The sequence below is a fragment of the Erpetoichthys calabaricus genome, chromosome 4 (genome assembly GCF_900747795.2).
Source record: "Erpetoichthys calabaricus chromosome 4, fErpCal1.3, whole genome shotgun sequence".
NCBI classification, from domain to species: Eukaryota; Metazoa; Chordata; class Cladistia; order Polypteriformes; family Polypteridae; genus Erpetoichthys; species Erpetoichthys calabaricus.
In genome coordinates, this window is record NC_041397.2 from 197,911,353 (window position 1) to 197,930,186 (window position 18,834).

Here is an 18,834-nt window from a genome sequence, read left to right on the forward strand (position 1 = left end):
TTTTTCCATGCAAAGAGCATCACAATTACTGCATCACTGATCATTTTACACACTGCTAATGAACTGTAAAAACTATTTTAAAAACTACTGGAACAATATGTACAAGGTGCAACTGACGCCATGGAAGAAATTAAGTAAATCACCGAGCCAACTGCGCTTGAACTGGCAGCACGCAAACACACAGAGGTAAACGCTGACGCTGTCTCAATCCCAGAGACAGTGAGGCTGCAGTGTGTCAGGCTTGAGTCACAGAATTGCACAGAAACACAGGAGATCGTAGAGACAGGAACTTTATTCAAACACTTCAAACAAACAAACATGTCTCTTTCAGAAGTAAAACAAGCTCAGTATGCAGTTAGTTATCGATTAAAGAATAGACAAACATCATAGGGGAGCACAACCCCCAACAGGACCGGAGGATGTCTGGAGGAGGAGAGAGAAACAAAGCAATCAGCCATAAAGGGCAGGTGCTGTTCAGGCTTTTAAGTCAGCTCCTGTGTGCTCGCAAATGGCACTGGCAAATGACTATAGCTGGTTGTGGCAGTTTAAGGGTTAAGAGGAACAAAACAGAAAACACAAGAACACTCAGCTGGAGATGCATCACAGTCAATCAGCAGCAAGGAGAAATGAATAACGCTGTAGCGGTCCAGTGCCGCTAAGATTCACACCCTCTAAGACAGCGATTTATTTATTTTTATGGTGGCGATTCCAGGGACGCACCCAGCCTTGACCCAACCCGCACGCACTCACAAACAGAGACAAATCAAAGCAATCCGGTAATCAACAGTAAATAAAGAATGTAATGAAAACAAATGAAATAAATGAAAATGACGATACCACCCCTGTTCCCCTTACAGCGATTACACATTAAATTCAACAAAGCACCAACAAAACACACACAGTAAATCATGAGAAACGCCAACGGATGAAATGTAATGATAAAACTAGATATTCCAGAGATCCGCACGTTGAATGGGAATGTAAAGATAGTCCTATCGCTAGTTCCTAAAATAGTGAAGACAGGTTCAGAAGCGCTTCTTTCTTTGCAGGATGGCCATGAATCCACTTTCAGTCCTCATGTACACAGGCAGACCATACAGATGCCAAACACAAAAGGATCCAGGACAAAATGAATAAATACAGGTAACCCAACAGAAGGCAGGCAGAGAGACAGGAACTTGAAACACAAATTACAAAAACTTTTTTTTTGCTTTTGCACCGGCCCCCTTTGTAAAAGCCGCGCTGACATCCTTTGACGCCAATAGCCCCAGCAACCTCAGCAGAAGACCATTCAGAGCCACTGCTGGGAGTCGCAGTTTCAAATTCTATTGGCTACTTTCACCATCCCAAGCCACATTTCCGCTACAGTTGCTTCCTGTTCTCTCTACATTACAGTATTGCCACAAAAAAAGCCATAAAAATTGAGGAGGATATTTGCGGTTTCCGCTAATAATTATTAGGTAGGTTCTAAGGAAAAATTCGCGAATGACTGAGGCCGCAAACTCTTACTTTTTTAATGTATTATCCTCTTAACAGTTTATGTTGTACTTTTATAAGTGCTTAGAAATCGTCAGTTCATTTGCTTGCATGATTTCACACTGTAATATTAGTTTCTTAGCTGTCTCAAGACTTCCCACTTCAGTTCCCAGCCGAGGTGTACTCTTCATAGCATTTGAATGTTCTTTCATTGCTCCTGTGAGTTTTTTCACTGAATGATCAAAATTGTTGCCAGGCTGATTGATTGCTGCCCTGAATTGGCCCAGTGTTAATAATAATGGATAATTAGACCATGATTTAATCCTGTAAATGACTGGTATCACAAACAAGTTTTATTCTTGCTTTGCCTCTGGTTCTGTAATGATAGGCTATGGCTTCCTGTGAAACTATTATACAATAAGCAAGATAGGAAGATGAATGAATATTATTTACCCATGAAAGACTAAGATTGTGGTCATTGTCAAAGGCAAAGTTTATATATATTGTGGCGACTGGCCCAGACACAGACAGGCAGACACGTTTAAATCACCCCACACACATTTATTTTGGTGCTCTACAATACAGTCCATCATTACTCACAACCCCAGTACCCCTCAGTCCAGGCCTACACAATGCCTTCTCTCTCTTCTTCCAGACCGCCTCCTTCTCTCCTTCAGAAACCTTGTCCACTCTTCCACCCGACTCAAGTCCCTCTCTGAAGGGAGGCGGCCCCTTTAAATAAGCACCCGGATGTGCTCCAGGTGTGTTCCCGGCAATCTCCCACCAACACGCCCCAGTGTGGCTGAAGTGCCGGCTGTCTTCCCGGAAGCACTCCAGGTGTCCCTGTTCCTCTTCCCCCCTGCACTTCCAGGTGTGGCGGAATTGCTGTGGTCCAGGGTCCTCCAGGTATTGGGGTCCCCCTGGCGGTGACCATGGGCCCCTACTGGGTCGAGCTTCGCAGCTCTGTACCCGCGGCCCCCAGGGCGGTTGCCCCCTCGAGGTCTGGAGGAGGCACAAGCCCTCCTCTGGTCTTCTCGGGCGTCCCGGCTGGGTACCACCCCCATCCGGGTACCACAATATGTATAGAAAACAAAGTTAGATTGAATATGTTGTTTCATTATACATATTTGTTTGATTATATTTGAACATGGATTAAAGCTTTTTATAGCAATAGTGTACATTGCTGTATTTAGTGCATAGCACTCACATGGAGACATTTATGGTGTTTATTTAATAAACTTTCATACATTTCATCATTTTATTTTATGTTGCTACATACTGTAAGTAAAAATGTTTTCCCTTTTTTTTTTTTTTTTTGCTTGATGGCTTTATTGTTACTTAGGCATGAGACTGGAAAGCCATGCACAATGCCACCCTCTGGATGAAAAGCCATTTGGCTCACTGCACTAGTAGACCTCCGTCACAGTAAAAGTGACGCTAAGCAGAAAAAAAAAGTAATAAGCCCTGCCAATCCAGTCGGCCTGTTTCTGCTGATGAGAAAATTGGGAACAAAACAGCTCACAACAAAGCTCAGTAGAGCAACCTGCAGTGGAACTGAAAAATCTACTGTTTCTCATTGGATAGAAATCTGCCTGTTTTATTGAAGAAAACAAAGGCTGCCCAATGGTAAATTGTCTGCTCTTGAAAAATTGTGTGTGCTTATGCGTAAGATAACAAGCTGAGGATTTCAAAGTAATGTGAAACTGATTATATAAAATATTGAGCTTCATTTTGAATATTCATACCATATTATACATGGAAATGTATTTAAGAAGCAGACTAAATATGAAATGCAAGCATATACCATGTTTGCCACAGTTTGCAGTTGGTGTCTGTGACCTACAACACCAATAAAAAGAAATTCAGAAAGCTGACAGAAATAATTTGGATTTCTTGTATGCTGAAACTTCATTTGATCTTCATTTTTATTGCACTGTATATTCCATAAATTCAATTTCTGCAATCCTTTCTGTTATGCTATATTAGGTCAAAGTGTCAGACTTAATTTAAATTGTTTATAGAGCTTTTTTATACTTTTGCCAGGGACTGTAATTACTTTTTTATAATAATTGAAGAACAAGCTGTTAGTCAAGTAAAAGCAAGTAATTACAGACAGGTTTCTACAGGGAACAAAGACAACCATAAACAAAAACTCTGGTTTATACTCAGGGTTAGTGTTTTTACTTCCACCTTGTCACTGAAAATGCTAAAATATAGTTTCAGACTGTATGCTATCTTCCTGTGATCTCTACATGTTGCATATTGAATGAGTGTTGTAATCCTGTGGTTAAAAAATTGGGTGTGGAAAATTGGATCAAATAAGCCATTGTACATGAGGTCTCAGCCTTCTATAGCAATGGTTTTCAACCTTTATTTCTTTAAGATCCCTCCAGAGAATTTTAAGAATATGAGAGGGATCCTCCCCTACACAGACCATGATATTTTATCCTCTTGTACGTTTGCTGGTCTTGCTGTTAGTGCTATTGCACTGACTATATTTTTTAAAACATAACACAAAATTAAGATTCCACCTCAGAAACAGTCTGTGTGTTTTTATTAAATAAAAGGTGTTTCCAGTGCCTGAATTTCTTAATCATAATATAAAATGAGATGCCACTTTTTAGGGATAAATAATAACCAGTAATTACCAAAATACAGAATTTGTCACTACATATATTTTGATAACAACAAAAGCTGGTCAGTACTTACTTGGCTAAAATATTAAATGTTAATAATTTGATCTCATTCAAGTGGTTACTAGAATATAAAATAAACACCTTTGCAAAGGTATAACAAAACAGGTGTGCTTTTATTCAAGAATAAAACTGAATAACAAAAAAGTCAAGTGTCAGCAAGATACCAAGAAGACATGATTCAATAGCGTTTGTGTGTCTGCTTATATCCCTTCAGTGGTATCTTTTACAAGTAGCAAAACTTTACACTGGTTGTTACAGACTGAAATCAAAGACTTCTTCTTTTTGGCCGCATATACAGTCAAGTCTGTCTCTGCCTCTCTCGCGCATGCACAAACACATTTATACATGAAAACGTCACTATTTGAAAACACTATGCCCTTTGAACATAACTTGTCATTTGAACATGTTTGGGGGAAAAAAAGCCATTGTCTGTACTCCACGTTATGGTGCATGGTACTGAAAATGCAGACAGACGTCTTCTTTTTGGGCACATACACCATCAGCATGACACTGCCAGATCTAAACACTAGCGTGGAGAGTTGCTTGCATACTGAAGAGACTTTAGCTGAAAAAGCTAAAGCTGTGAAGAAGCTGTCTATCATTATGATTCTGCCTTTGTCCAGGAACAGCTCCATAAGCTTTATGACCGCAGACTCGGAAAGTCTTTGCCCCAGTTTGAAACTCAAAACACAGCACTTAAAACGTTGCCAGATGTCCGAAATCGCAGCAAACCTGTCGTTTTTCACACGCTCTGCATGGGTGTCTTTGTTGTCAAAGAACAAATGCCTTGTGATAGTCTGATAGCGGACACGGGACATCATATCTTTGATTTCCGGAACAACAAATAGTTCTGAGCAGTCATCAACCACAGCACCAACTGTGGTCATCATTGGTCTGGTGAAAAGAATGGAGATGAACATCATCAACTAAGAGAGGGAGAGGCAAGTTCGTTGTACCACGTGAACATTACTGACAGAATAAAACTGAATAATAAAAAAGTGCTAACTTTTACAAATAGCCAAAATTTACACTGAGTGTTACAGACTCGAATCAAATGTATGTTTTTATTATATTATAGTAATAATAATAGCAGCTCACTACTCATAACGCAGAGGGCCCAAACTCTAACCCAGAACATTTTGGTTATAAGGCAGCAGTTCTTACCTCTGCATCATCCAAGAATGCATATCAACTTTCTGTCCATTGACATTTGAACTTGGATTTGTAACTCATTGACAGCAACATGTAAATTGAATTGTACATTAAATTGAATAATGACATTATACACTTCACATCATTATTAGTATAACATGGAAAAAGTTTCTGCTTTAGGTATGTGTTGAGCATTTCTTGCCTAGCATTTCCTTTAATCCTACACTTACACAGATCGTTGTAGACGTGGAACACACATGAAATGCATGTGTTCCAAATAACTATATATTACTTACCCTATACAACTCCAGGCACCTCTTACGCAGATAAAGAGCCTTGAGCTGGGAGATCTTTTTGCTTGAGTTGAGCTCCATTAGTGGGATAGGATAGCAGGCTTCTTGCTGCTTGTGCTGATTGACACATTTGCAAAACAAAAGACGCTGATGAGGACAGGTGCAAAGGAATTTAAGGTGATCTGGGATTACAAGTTTTTTTGTAAACCTCAGGGATTCTATTGTTAACCTCATTTTTATGGATTATTTATTGGATTTGTTTTAACCTCCACATTTTTCACTGTTTTCATGGATTATTTATTTATTGAAGTTTGCACTGCAGTATTTATTTGGACACTGTTATATTTTTGGATTTTAAATAAAAGCACCTGTTAACCTTTTTGCACCTACCTCTTGATTTGTGTATGTCTCCTCAGTTGCCAGGCTCATCCTTGGTGGTTACTTTGCTGATGGTGGCTGATTCAAGAGGCAAACATGGAGCCAACCCACAGACCCCGTTACAGATAGTCATTGCATGCCATATGTAACATATTTTGGATATTGATGAAGGGGTTTGTTTTAACAATATGAATTTGACACACTTGTTGTAGCCTGATTTGTATTTGTGTATTTTGTTGCAATTTTATCATTATTTTCAACCATTTTACAGCCCCCCTGGAAGTTACTGAGGCCCCCTAGTGGCCCATGGCCCTCCAGTTGCAAACTGCTGTGCTATAGTAAGCTGAATTAGTTTAGGCAAAATGATCTAGTACAAAAAGAAGCTGTAATAATATCAGTATAAATTGTTAAACCACCTGTTTATGAATGGTGTTTTAATCCTGTGAGATGTAACTGATCCTAAGATGGGGTCAGGTGACAGTGTTGTGGATTTTTATAAGAGTGTCACCGTTTTCCTCCCTGCAATCTGTCTCAGAATTCTACTTGCAGTACTTATCACTTCCTTTCTCAAGGTTAACATTATTTTTGTCATCTGATAATCCTTAGTTAGTCATACTAAGATTAAGATTGCATTTTAAGATCTCTGTGTTACACATCAGCATAATTGCCAGTAGTCTAGATTGTTACATTTTTGTTGCTATTTATTCTTTCTTAAGTTAATGACTTGATTAGTCTTACTGACGTTAAAGTTTAACTTACTGATATTAAAGGGTACAATTGTTTAGGTTTGATGTGTATTCTTAACATGTTAAAAGCACACTCTTCTGTTACATTATTTTTCAAAACAAGTATTAAGAGTTTGAATTAATAAATTAGCTACACTGGAAAGCATTACAACTCATACTTACACCTGAATATGATTTTTACATCCAGTAATTTTGTTGTTTGAGTTTTATTGTCACAATGACCCAAAGCCAATCCTGGCAGCACTGCTTTTTACATATAAATGGAAAAAGCATTCACTCCATTATCATAATTTATGTTGCGGTATCTAATGTGCTTTATTGTTAAATACTGTTCTACAAATATACTGTAGATCACATTAGAAAGTTTTGTATAAGTGTAATGGAGGTCCTTTATGTATGTTGGGATACTTGTATTAAAGCAACAGTACTTTAAGTCAGTATTTTGCTTTATTGTAAGTATTTTTGAGTTGATTTTATAATGTGTTTTGTTTAATGTGAGATAAAGAAGACATAGTTTGGAGCTCTTGTTAGGTTTTGGATAAAAGTAGAATCTGTCTGTGAGTTTTTTATGATCTCCTCTGGTTTCCCTAGGATGTCCCATTTCCCCCTATAGGCACTAGCTGTAAAATCCCAATGCTAGAGAGACGTGATTTGCAGACATTCCTCACTGGTTCTTCAGTTTTCCCAAGTCTGATGGGACTCTTATCCATCAAGCGTTTCAAAAAAGGTTAATGAAGCTAAAAATCCTTTGTTTGATGGATCTAAAGTTTTTGTAAATTGTAATTTTAACCTGTTTTTTATTTTGATTTCATACAAGTATTTTACAGACATTAAAGTAGTGTGAATGTGGCACAAAACCAAAGTTTTAAGTGCTTTTTGTTGGTAGTTGTGCTCTGACTGGAGGTGTAAATTATTTTTATTTACTTATAATATTTTGTCCAATTTTCATTTTTTGACACCTCAGCTTCAAACCAAAAAAATTTACATGACATGATTCTTTTAAATGTTCCAAGAGTTCTTTTTAAAAGATTTACAAATTTAAAATAACAGACTTAAGATATTTCAGTTTATGTGTATAAATTTACATTTTTTTTACTTGAATGGATGAAATGGTGAATGGCTGGTCCTTTTTTTATATATATATATGAAAATATATTTGCCTCATACAAATTTTCTAATAAAAATTATACAATAGAAGGCCTTTGTCTCCTTTAACTCTTGTTTGCCATTCTTCCATTTTTTAGAAATGTTCAATCCTTATATTTATTTTCTACAGACTGAAAGTAATTTGTTTTAGATGATAATTTGAATTGTGTAGTATTTGAACTGTGCCTGAAGCATTGGCCAGCATAATCCTTTAGTCTGTGATTGCTTTGCTTCTGAAAAATCAAAGTGGGGAAAAAGGGTGATAACAGATGCTTCAGTGATGAACATGTAAGACAATATGACGGAAGCTGTTTTTGAATCTATAATTGTTGAAAGAAACAATAAAAGATTGTTACTGTATCCCATCAATTTTGTGTTTATTAACTAACAGATGAGTGCAGGTTAACCTTTCTAAGACAGTATGGCATGAGATAATCTCCAAATTACCCAAATGCAACATTACTATAGAAGGTGATCATAGACAATTCAGTCAGTAGTAGTGCGAGTGTAGGCAGCTGGCTGTCATAACCTAGGATGGAACAAACAACCCAGTGTTTGTAACTGCAAGTTCCTTTTGACATTGAGAATGGACAGCTCCAGGAAGAAAATTAGGTTCTGGCTTGGCTTGAAGACCACTATTTCCATGGTAATCTCTGTGTAACCTAAATTTTCAAACAACACACCATACATTACAATTTTAGTACCTCAAAATTTTGCTTAGTGATAGCTGGAAGTTTACCTGTATTCAGCAAGCAGTTGATTGAGATTTCTAAATTCATTATAAATCAACCTTCTAGCATTCCTTTCACCTGGAGTTGTTGTGCCTGACCTAGTATGTAGTGTATCAAAGTGTTCCATTTGATTGCTATTGTTGTTATCTCTTTCTTCATTGTAACACTGCGAAAACCAAAATTAACTGTATTGCTTGACTAAAACATGGATAGAGCATTTAGAATAGGAATCATGTTTACAATGTGACATCTGTTGAAATGCATTTTTTTATAGATATACCAATTAAATACCCTAAATTTACATAACTATGGATAGGGAAGTGCAGAGGTTCCCACCCATTTACATTATGAAAACAAATTGATCATTTTATTTATTGTATTGAAGATATCACCAAAAAATGATGTCGCACACAATTTAATGCACTCTTACAGGATGGAGTATATTGTTACTGAAATTGTCCCATGAAAGATGCCTAAATCAAAGTTTACAATGAGGTTAAAATCTTAACTTCATAAACACTGGGCTCTTTTCAAAACCATCACTTGCAGACAAACCATTGGTTATTTTGTTCTGTTTTATTAAACCTTGATGTTCTGCACTCTATTTAATAAGGCAGTACATTATTTGTGGTACATCATTTTTACTTGGTTTACATACTAAAATATTTTGCAAGGTGATTAGTACTTTGCTGGATTTACTTTTCTTTTTTAATAGAATGATAAAGAAGTGCTGCTTCCAGTAATGGAAAACTGATGGATAGATGGGCCTTGTGTAAATAATTTATAGGACTGTTATGAAAGAAATTCGGAATTTTGATAGCCATAAGAACACTAACATGTGTAAACAAAAGAATGGCTTAGCCTGTGAGATTTTGTTTTTCAATATTATATGCAAACATGTACAAAGTATTTAAAGCTGGGTTAATTATTTTAATATTTTCTTTTCTTTTCTTTAAGAATGAAGACATTCATGAATAAAGAAGTTCAAAAGCTCCAACAGTCAGGAAGTAAAGACAATGTTTTCTGTGGCAAAAACAAATTCCAATTGTATGTCCTGGATCAGCAAGTTTCTTTAAGACCCTGAAGCTTTCAGTGATTTCAAGGAATAATTGAATTGAATATTATATCTTGTCAGGTATTCTGTGAAATTCCTAGTTGCAGAACAATGTCTGCTGGATAGACTACAAATGGCTGCTTGTTCTACTGAAGATCCTATATTACCTGGCATTTTAGAAACATTTTGCTATTTTTTCAGCAGTGAAAATGTAATTTTGTGTAATTAACTTTGCTAAGTCATTTTGATTATATTTTTATATACTATTCATTGCTTTACTGCTTTTAAAAACAGCTCTAAACCTTATTAGGAGATTCTGGCATTGAACATGACACATGGAGAAGAGCCTGGTTCTGAGACACACCAGGATTCTGTTGTTTTAACTTACCTTGAAGGCTTACTAATGCATCAGGTTGGAGGTGGATCAAGTGCCACAGCCACACAAAGGTCTGATGCTGGGCACAGCAACAATGTTCAAAGTAATAAAGTGGATGGAAATTGCCATATACCAAGCTTTGTGCCTAATCCAGAAGAAAGAGGCATGTTATTGTCAGCTGGCACACAGCACCTTAAAAAGGCAAGGTTGCTTCAGTCACCTGAAGCTTGGAAAGAGACTGGGAGGCATACAGTGTGTGCTGCCAACGAAGACTTGAATGAAAAAGACAGGGACATTCTTGCAGGAGCTCTGGACAGCTCAGCTAAATGCAAACAGGACAGCACTTTGCTTGCATCATTGTTACAGTCTTTTAGCTCCCGGTTGCAAAGTGTGGCACTGTCACGACACATTATGCAGAGCCTGAAAATGCAGGGGTACCCCTCCAACGATGAAACCACTCGTGATGACGAGGAGATCCCTAAATACTATGGTATTGCATCAAACCGGTTAAAAGACATACTTAAAAAAAACAAAACCCAGAATCGCATCAGTGTGCCTTACCAAAGAAGAAGCAGTCAGGAGAGGTTTTCTGATTCTCCTCAGGCTCCACAAAGTAATGTACAGGCGGCCATAGAACCTTTGTCCTGTTCAGCCAGGCTTAAAGCAGTTGCCAGTCTGGTTGAAAATAGATCCAGTCCAGTACCTTCTCCAAAACCAAGTGTTGCATGCAGTCAGTTGGCTTTACTACTTTCAAGTGAGGCTCATCTACAACAGTATTCCCGAGAGCAGGCACTGAAGTCCCGGCTGTCGGGGAGATCAGCTAGTGAGAGATTAGCTGCAATAGCAAGTCAAAAAATACAGGATAAGAGGACTAACCTGAGTCAGAGTCCCCTGTCCAAGGAACTGCTAAGCCCTGTGAATGGACAAGGCTTATCATCAACTAAAAGTAAAGATTGTAATAGACACAGCCCTGTGCCTGTTTCAGGAGAGAACCGAACTAGCACATCTTTGAGATATCACCACACTTTGAAGGGTAAAAACACTCAATCTTCCTTAAGATCATCTCCTAATTGTAGCAGCTTGCTTTTGCATCTTTTAAATAATCACAATTCACAAAAGCAAATAAATGGTCATGCTGTAATAAAGGAAAATTGCAACCGTTTCCCAAGCCCTAGTCCACCGGTGCCATCTGCAAGTGAGCATTCTGACCACAAAAATAACCTAACTGATGACAGCAGTGATGCCGAGAGCTCACATTCAAGCTGCTCCCCAATTGATCTGTCTTTGAAAGCAAAATCAAAAGACTTAATGCCAACTGGATCCTTGGAGAAGTTAACCGAGTCATTGATAAGTACCTGGAAGCCTGAGACTGCAAAACTCAAAATAACAGATGAACAACATATGGAGAATGAGGCAGCAATGAAACCTCATCAAAAGGTAACACTTCTACAGTTATTGCTGGATCATAAAAATGACGAAAATCCAGACAAAAATGCTCAGAATTCAGATTTTCAAAGTAGTGGAAACAATAAAATTCCAGTTGGAAGAATAACTCCACTTAGGAGAAATGAGGAGTGCAACAAAATTAATTCAGCTGATATAATCAGCTTTAGAAAAAGAGTATCACCAAGTTATTCTTTATCTCCAGAAACAAGTGGGTGTTCTTCACCATCTGAAGGATTGTTAAATATGTCATCAAAAGGAACAGTGAATCTGATACCCAGCACTTTGTTAGACCTTACAAAGCCAGTTGGAGTCACTAGACCAGAATCTATTAGATGTGTATCTCCATTTACTTCAGATACACCAAAGGGGTCTGTTAGTGCACATACAGAAAATTTATTAGATCTTCGTAAGAGAAAAAATACTGGCTTGGTTAAACCCTTTTCTAATGACAAAGTGCCAGAGTCATCATTTAGTGCCAGCAAATTGCTTCAAAACTTAGCCCAGTGTGGTCTAAAACATTCTGCCCATTTATCACCATCTGAAAGCACCGGACATCTTAGTAAAGGACAACTGTGTGATATAAAAGCTGAAAAAACTGTAACCTTGCTAGAAAAACTCAGTGCACCACTTCCAGCAAACCGATCTGCAAATTTAGAAGAACATAACAGATTAATTGACAAGCCAGTGGCCTCCAGCTCAGAAATTGAGACTCTACTAGAAAGACGCACAGTTTTACAACTCCTTCTGGTGAAAGCTAGCAAAGAGAAAGCAGCACATCATCAAAAAGGAGAGCATGTCAATGGAAGCTCACCAGAACAGCAACCCAAAAAACATTTTAACAAGGAAGGCTTTGGTGAGCTTGGATTGGAGTTTAAAATAAAGACTGAGCCCACTGAGGACAGCTGCTTGTCCGAACATGAGGTTGAAAAAGATGAACATTGCCCAAAGGAAAGACCTCAAAGGCAAAACAATCTTGAAAGATTTTCCATATCAGCCAGAGACCTAAACCAAGACCAACTTCCTGTTTCACCAGTCATCTCTAAAGATGGACTTTTGAGTCAGCTGTTAAAACAGCAACCTAGTACTTATTACATGAGCAAAAACAACAATGCAGATATTGTTAAAGAGGGTAAGGAGATAATTCCTCATGAGACAGTTCTTCCTAAAAAGAGAAAGCTATGCTATTCTTCTGAGGATATCACAGGCAGTGAACCTTTGAAAAAGGCAATAATGAACTCTTCTCAGGCTGAAGTCTCGAAGGTCATCCCTTCCCTGAAGGAACCTTCTTCGTGGACATCAGAGAAACAGCACATCCAAAGCAAAGTAAATCAGTTTGAGGCAGAGGCTGTAGTGCAGGTTGGATGCCCAATAAATGACACTGTTTGTTATAAAGATGGAAGAGGATTTAATGTGCTGAAACAGTTGCTCCTTTCAGATAACTGCTTAAAAGATTTGTCTCAGTCAAGGGGTACAGTCAGCCCCTCTGCTGCTCAGATTAACTGCAGACTGAATGGAGATGCTTACACTGTACTAAAGTATCCACCTGAAAACAGCAATCTGCAGCACAATCGCAGTTCTCCATTAGTGACTCCTGTTGATCTTAAGGTCTCCAAGAGTGCTCCTGCTCGACAACGTCCCACTGTCCCTCATTGGCAGGATCACTTGGCCACAAGAGACTCTCCTCAGTTAAATCTAATACCTGTCAACGGTGAAACCGAAGGACCAATTAGATGGGAAATCAAAGGGGAAGAGAAGAATGACTCACGAAGAGCTTCCCCTAGACTAACCAAGTCTAACCCAATACTTTACTATATGCTTCAAAAGGGGAGTACCACCATTAGCAATGAGGAAAAAGCAAAGAAGGTCTGGACAGACACTAAGTCTTCCTCTCCACACCGCGGACTTCAGATTAATATCAAGGAGGAACCTTTATCTGACATGGAAGATTATGATCAGATGTTACATTTAAGTCGTCACTCACAATCTTATACCAGTCAGACAGTTGGTCATAATGCAAGACTTAATGGTATCTTAGAAAAAGTGCTCACTGTTAAGAAAGAACCCAACTAATGCAAAACAACTGCATACTGTACAAGTCAACAGAATGGGCAATTACTAGAGCTGGAATAGCTTTCACTGTACTTTTTGATTATAATCTGTTATGTTTTCTTGTGTATGTGTATATTGTGTTAGCTGGTATGCCTTCAGAAATGCATGGGTCTGAGGGCTGTACTCATAAAGCATTAGCACGTGGTAAGTGCATCATTGATCAATGCCTTTACCAGCATGCAAGACCTTTATGATTGCTGCTCCAAACCATAATCATTTCGGTGGCGTAATAAGTGAAAAATAAAAGGTTTTGTACAAGTCTACAGCATGATGTTGATGCATAGAATAATTATTTTTATTAACAGTAGGTATGTTAATATCTGGGATGTTTTTACTTTACAGTGACACCAAATATAAACCTAAATAAGTGAAAAATTGGTAATTCTTTTGTTTCCTTCATAAAACTTGATTTTTTTAGTCGTACCCTGTTTAGCTTTATTTAAAGGTTAAAGGTAGATAGTCTGTTCACACCATGCAGTTTTCACATAATGTATATTCTCTCACCAATATAAAATTCTCCATTTTATATTGGAGAGTGAATTGATTATAAGAACTTTTAGAATGAATTAAATCAAAATAAAAATATGTATCATTGATAAACAGATTATTACAGTTTTTTGGAATCCAATTTAGAGCTGTAAAGGTGACTCTGTATGAAGATTTTTTTCACATTGTGTATTGAAGTTCAGTTTCCAGTGATTCTTGATTACTTAATGTGTATTTTAAATAAACCAGGCAGATGACCACTTAACTTATACCAGTTATAGTTTTATAAAAAAAATTTCAAAAAATGTAGAAGAGCATGTGGCACTATAGTTAACACTGGTACCACATGGATCAAGGCTTGGATGTGTGCATGAGTTGACACTTCAGTGGAATAGTACCTTCTCCAGGGCCTGTTAAAGTCTTGAGCACAATGCTGCCAGTATTGTCTCTGACCACTAACTACATTGAAATAAATTCCATCATGTCATTTTCTAACGTACTTAATGCAGACCAGGGTCACAGGAGTGCTGGAGCCTGTCCCAGGTGACACAGGGCAGCAGGAACAAATCTCAGACAGGGTGCCAGTCCATCATAGGGTGAACACACACACATACACAGTACACACTAAGGTCAGTTTAGCTTCTCCAGTTCACCTAACCTGTGTCTTTTTAGACAGTGGGGGGAAACACACACAGACATGGGGAGAACATGAGAAAATATGAGGACCATGGGATGCAAACCCTAGTCTCTTTATTCCAAGGCAACAGCACTAATGCTACACCACCATGCTGCCTTTTAAATATATTGTAACTTTCCTTTTCAACAACTTCTCTTAAGTTTCTCCTTGAAAATTTATCATACCTGTAATTGAAAGGAAACATTTTTCAGGAAGAGTTAAGCCACTGAATATCTTATGCATGGAAAATTGTTACTTAACAGCAAAACTTTCTTGATCATTTATAAGATTAAAAAAGTAAACCGAAAACCGTTGCATGCTTCCCTTTGTCTGTGATGGCTATTTCTCTTTTTCTGAGTTTACATTTTATGCCATTTCATAATTCGACTTCTTGTACAGTCGCAGCAACCCATGGCTTGTATTGGTTATATTCTAGCTCCTTAACTCCAGGCACTCCAGCTGTTCAGCAAACCAGGGTCCAAATATTGTGGATCAGCAGTGCTTTAGGAAATCCCTTGTGAATGATAAACCAAATGTTAACAACAGGGTCAGAGTTTTATGACAAATAGTATTTTAAGCTGTATTTTCTTACATTTCTCATATTAATGCAAATTTTCATTTTCTGCAATGCATACTGCATTCTATATTTTCAGAAACTGGATTTATTCTTGAATAACAGTGTACACGAACCAATGCAATTTGAGCCAAATTGCAATAGAACCAGATGTCAAACTGTGGCATGATTGTACAGGGTGACACTGCAGGTCTTTTACACAGCATGTTTGTGCACTCTTAGTTTTTATTTAAAATGCACAATAAAATATTTGCTTGTCCAAGTCCCTAGTTGAACAAAACGCTTTCCTGTAATTGTGAAATAATCACTTCGGATTTCACAATGGAAAATCATGTGGTGTGAACAGACCAGACCATGTTTTTACAGTTAAAGAAGTAGTTTGTACATTTTTATTTCATCCTTTATTGTTCTTCAATCTTACATAAATCCTTTTATAAAAAAGTTGTTATAAAAGTCAAAATGATTTAAGTTATGTTTCATGCAGTCATGTCATTTACTGAAAACAGCAAACAAAATATCATTTTGATGGGCTTAAGGATGGCCGACATTGTAGGTAATAGAAATGGAAATGGAAGCCATTACATTGATTAGGTTTTTGCAGTGTCATTTAAAAGTGTGAAGAGCCTGTATATAGTCAGGTTTTGTGTCAATTTTTAAAGCATGTGAGTACTATATAGAACTTTGTGGTTTCTAGGTTTGAAAGTTCCCATTTACTCCTTTGCCATTTTGAAGATAAAAATAGCATGTTAAGCTGTATGTAATATACTGTATTTGTCAGACCCTTCAAGGTATTTGCAAAGAAAGTTCCTTACTTATTACAGTTTTGTGAGTTTTATCTGACCACACACTACACCACAAGTAAACAGTTCTTTTTCTGTTTATTAGATTGCTGTCTTTAAAATTATTTATATGTACCTTTAGAAAGATTTGTTTATTTATTTAATTATTTTTTATTTTGTGTCTGAAAAACAAAAATGCATCCCTGAACTGGTTAGACAAAAGTATGGATAAGGAAAATATAAAATCTGGTGTATATTTTTTTATTATTATTATTCATACCACCTTTTCCATGTTTCAAAGGGAAGTTAGAAATCATTAAGATTTTTCAATCTGTGATCTTCATAAAAAAAAACAAATTTGTCTTTTTTTTCCATATACTGATTTTCATGTGAATGTTTAAATCTTTGTTTTATTTATGTATTTTGTTACTTCATTTGGAATGTTGATAATACAGGTAATTGTTTGGGTATTTCTAAAATCCCATGTTTGGGCTATGCTGTCTCTGGCCCTACCTTTTAAAAAAGTTGTGACCAAACCCATTTGTGAGGTCTGCTCGACAATAAATTGTGCTGTAAAGCCTTGTTTTGCCTCAGACAGAATTAGAGTAAAAATCAAACTAAAGGTATTAGCAACCATTTTTAAACAGACTCTTTCTTCAGCGTTTGCAATTGGGAAAGCTGCAGAATATGGACCTTCTAAAGAAGTGTTGGGGTTGATTTAGTGCAAAGTGAAATTTTTATTAGATTGAAAAATACAGAGCAGGAGATTTGGTATTGACTGGAAATGTTCATCACCTACAATTTCAGTGTCTTAACTTTAGGTTATTTTGCATTTTCCAAAATTGTTTGAGGGTAAGAAGATTCTTCTTTACTTTGAAATGGGTATTTTTTTAAGATGTATTTCTGTAAATACTGTTTCTTTATGAAGGATAGCTATTTTGTATTGTTCAATGAAAGAAAAATAGTTTTAAACTCAAAGTTGTGTAAATTATATGTATAATTGTATATATGATATTGACGAAAGTTTCTTTTGCATGTTGTCTCTGTTGTACGCTTATGATAATCTTTATTCTAAAACATTTTGTTATGTCCTGATGCTCCACTTCGCTGCCTGTTGCATGTCAGTGCATGGGGAACACCTGTGCATTATTGCTGGATCTTGGAGAAATAGTCTTAAAAGTCTACTGAAATGAATGAGCGTTCATAACATATGATGTGAACAGTCAGCAAGTTTAAGAAAAATTACTTATAAACAGATATTTAAAATACTCAAAAATTAATGTGCATTAATTATTTTTCCTAATTTAATTATCTCCCAACACCTGAGAAGAAAGTTCTCTCTACCTGTACATAATCCTTAATAAAGAAATTACACATTAAAAAGTATCGTTAGTTATACTTGGGTACAAACAAAAGATTGTTCTTCATTCCATGTAACATGTTGCAGCGTAACATTTTGTTGTTTTGAGGGCTTTTTTCCCTTTAGTCTTGGTGTTTACTTGCACAGACTTTAAATAAACTCCTAAATGCACAATTTCTATTAAAATGAATCTTGGTTTCTTTTCTCACCTTTTTTGAGTTGTACATCTTTGCAGAATGAAATGAATTTATGAAGATTAGGCTAAATAGTAACCTATAATAAAAATTTAATTGTGTAAAGTTGGATGGACTGTTGATCCTCAATCAAGGTGCAAGTCTTCTCTCCTGAATCTTCCTTGGCGTTTTCTTACTTTGCCAGATTGTTGCTTCATTCACCCAGTTTTCTAACCCACCAGTAAACATTTTCAGGGAGTCAAAGTCTCATCAAAAGTATGGTAAGGTGCACACACACTTGCTTACACAGGGTCAGTTTAAAATCACCACTTAGTCCAATCTGCATGTCTTTGTGATGTGGGATGAAACCAGAGGACTTGGGAAAACTCCATGCAGATGTTGAAAGAAAATACAAACATGTGTTGCTAGAGCTGTGAATCAGATACATTAACCATTCAAACAGAATGCCATCTTAGTCAAATTGTCTAAAATTAAATTGCTTTATATCTAGCATTTTAAATCATTTGGTTTAGTGGGAAATTGCCCCTCCTGTTAAAAAAAAAAGAAAAGAAAAACTGGTGCAAAATGGCAAATAACATGCCAAAAATGAACAGCTCAACCTACACAATTTAAAATTACTATTACTAAGTTAAAATAACAATCTTAAAGGGGTTTGTATGATTACACAAATTTAAAAGCATATTCTGAATGTGTTACGTGGAATTCAGGCAAGTTAATGCTTGCATTTCAGGTAGGTTTAAATAAAAATATATGTAATAAATCCTTCTCAACTGAGTAACATTTATTAAAAAAAATACATAGACTGCTACTGTGAATTTGTTGAAATAGTTAACACCCATTATGAACTTGTTCTGCTCCACGTCCTGGCTGTGACTTATTCATTACTTTCTCCAGCTCTTCGAAAGTTACAGTACATCTTAAACCTCTTCTGAATTCAATACATTAAGAAGCATGGTTACTAATGGTTTCCCTTGACCTTTGTTTATACTGTAGGTTCAAAATGCTGGAAATTAGACAAAAGTTCATTTTCTGAATTCACTTTCTGTTGTAGGATAGAGGAAGACTTTTCAGGTAGTAAATTCAGGAAGGCGGAAAATGTCTAGATAAGACCCAAGTCCATCACAAGGAACATTTTTGCACACACTAAAAATCATATCATTTA

The 18,834-nt window shown here is 36.7% G+C and overlaps 1 protein-coding gene across 4 annotated transcripts in view; it reads left to right on the forward strand.

Moving 5' to 3' along the window:
• Window positions 1-17,664, forward strand: part of nrip1a (nuclear receptor interacting protein 1a) — a 195,709-nt gene extending 178,045 nt beyond the window's left edge. For 3 of the 4 annotated variants that reach the window (XM_028800145.2, XM_028800144.2, XM_028800148.2), the window contains one exon: window positions 9,576-17,664. In XM_028800145.2, the coding sequence (XP_028655978.1) occupies window positions 10,001-13,564 (3,564 nt within the window). In that variant the 5' untranslated portion in view covers window positions 9,576-10,000 and the 3' untranslated portion in view covers window positions 13,565-17,664. The remainder of the gene's footprint in view (window positions 1-9,575) is intronic. The other variant, XR_007934836.1, reaches the window with a different exon arrangement.
• Window positions 17,665-18,834: the final 1,170 nt, after the last annotated feature.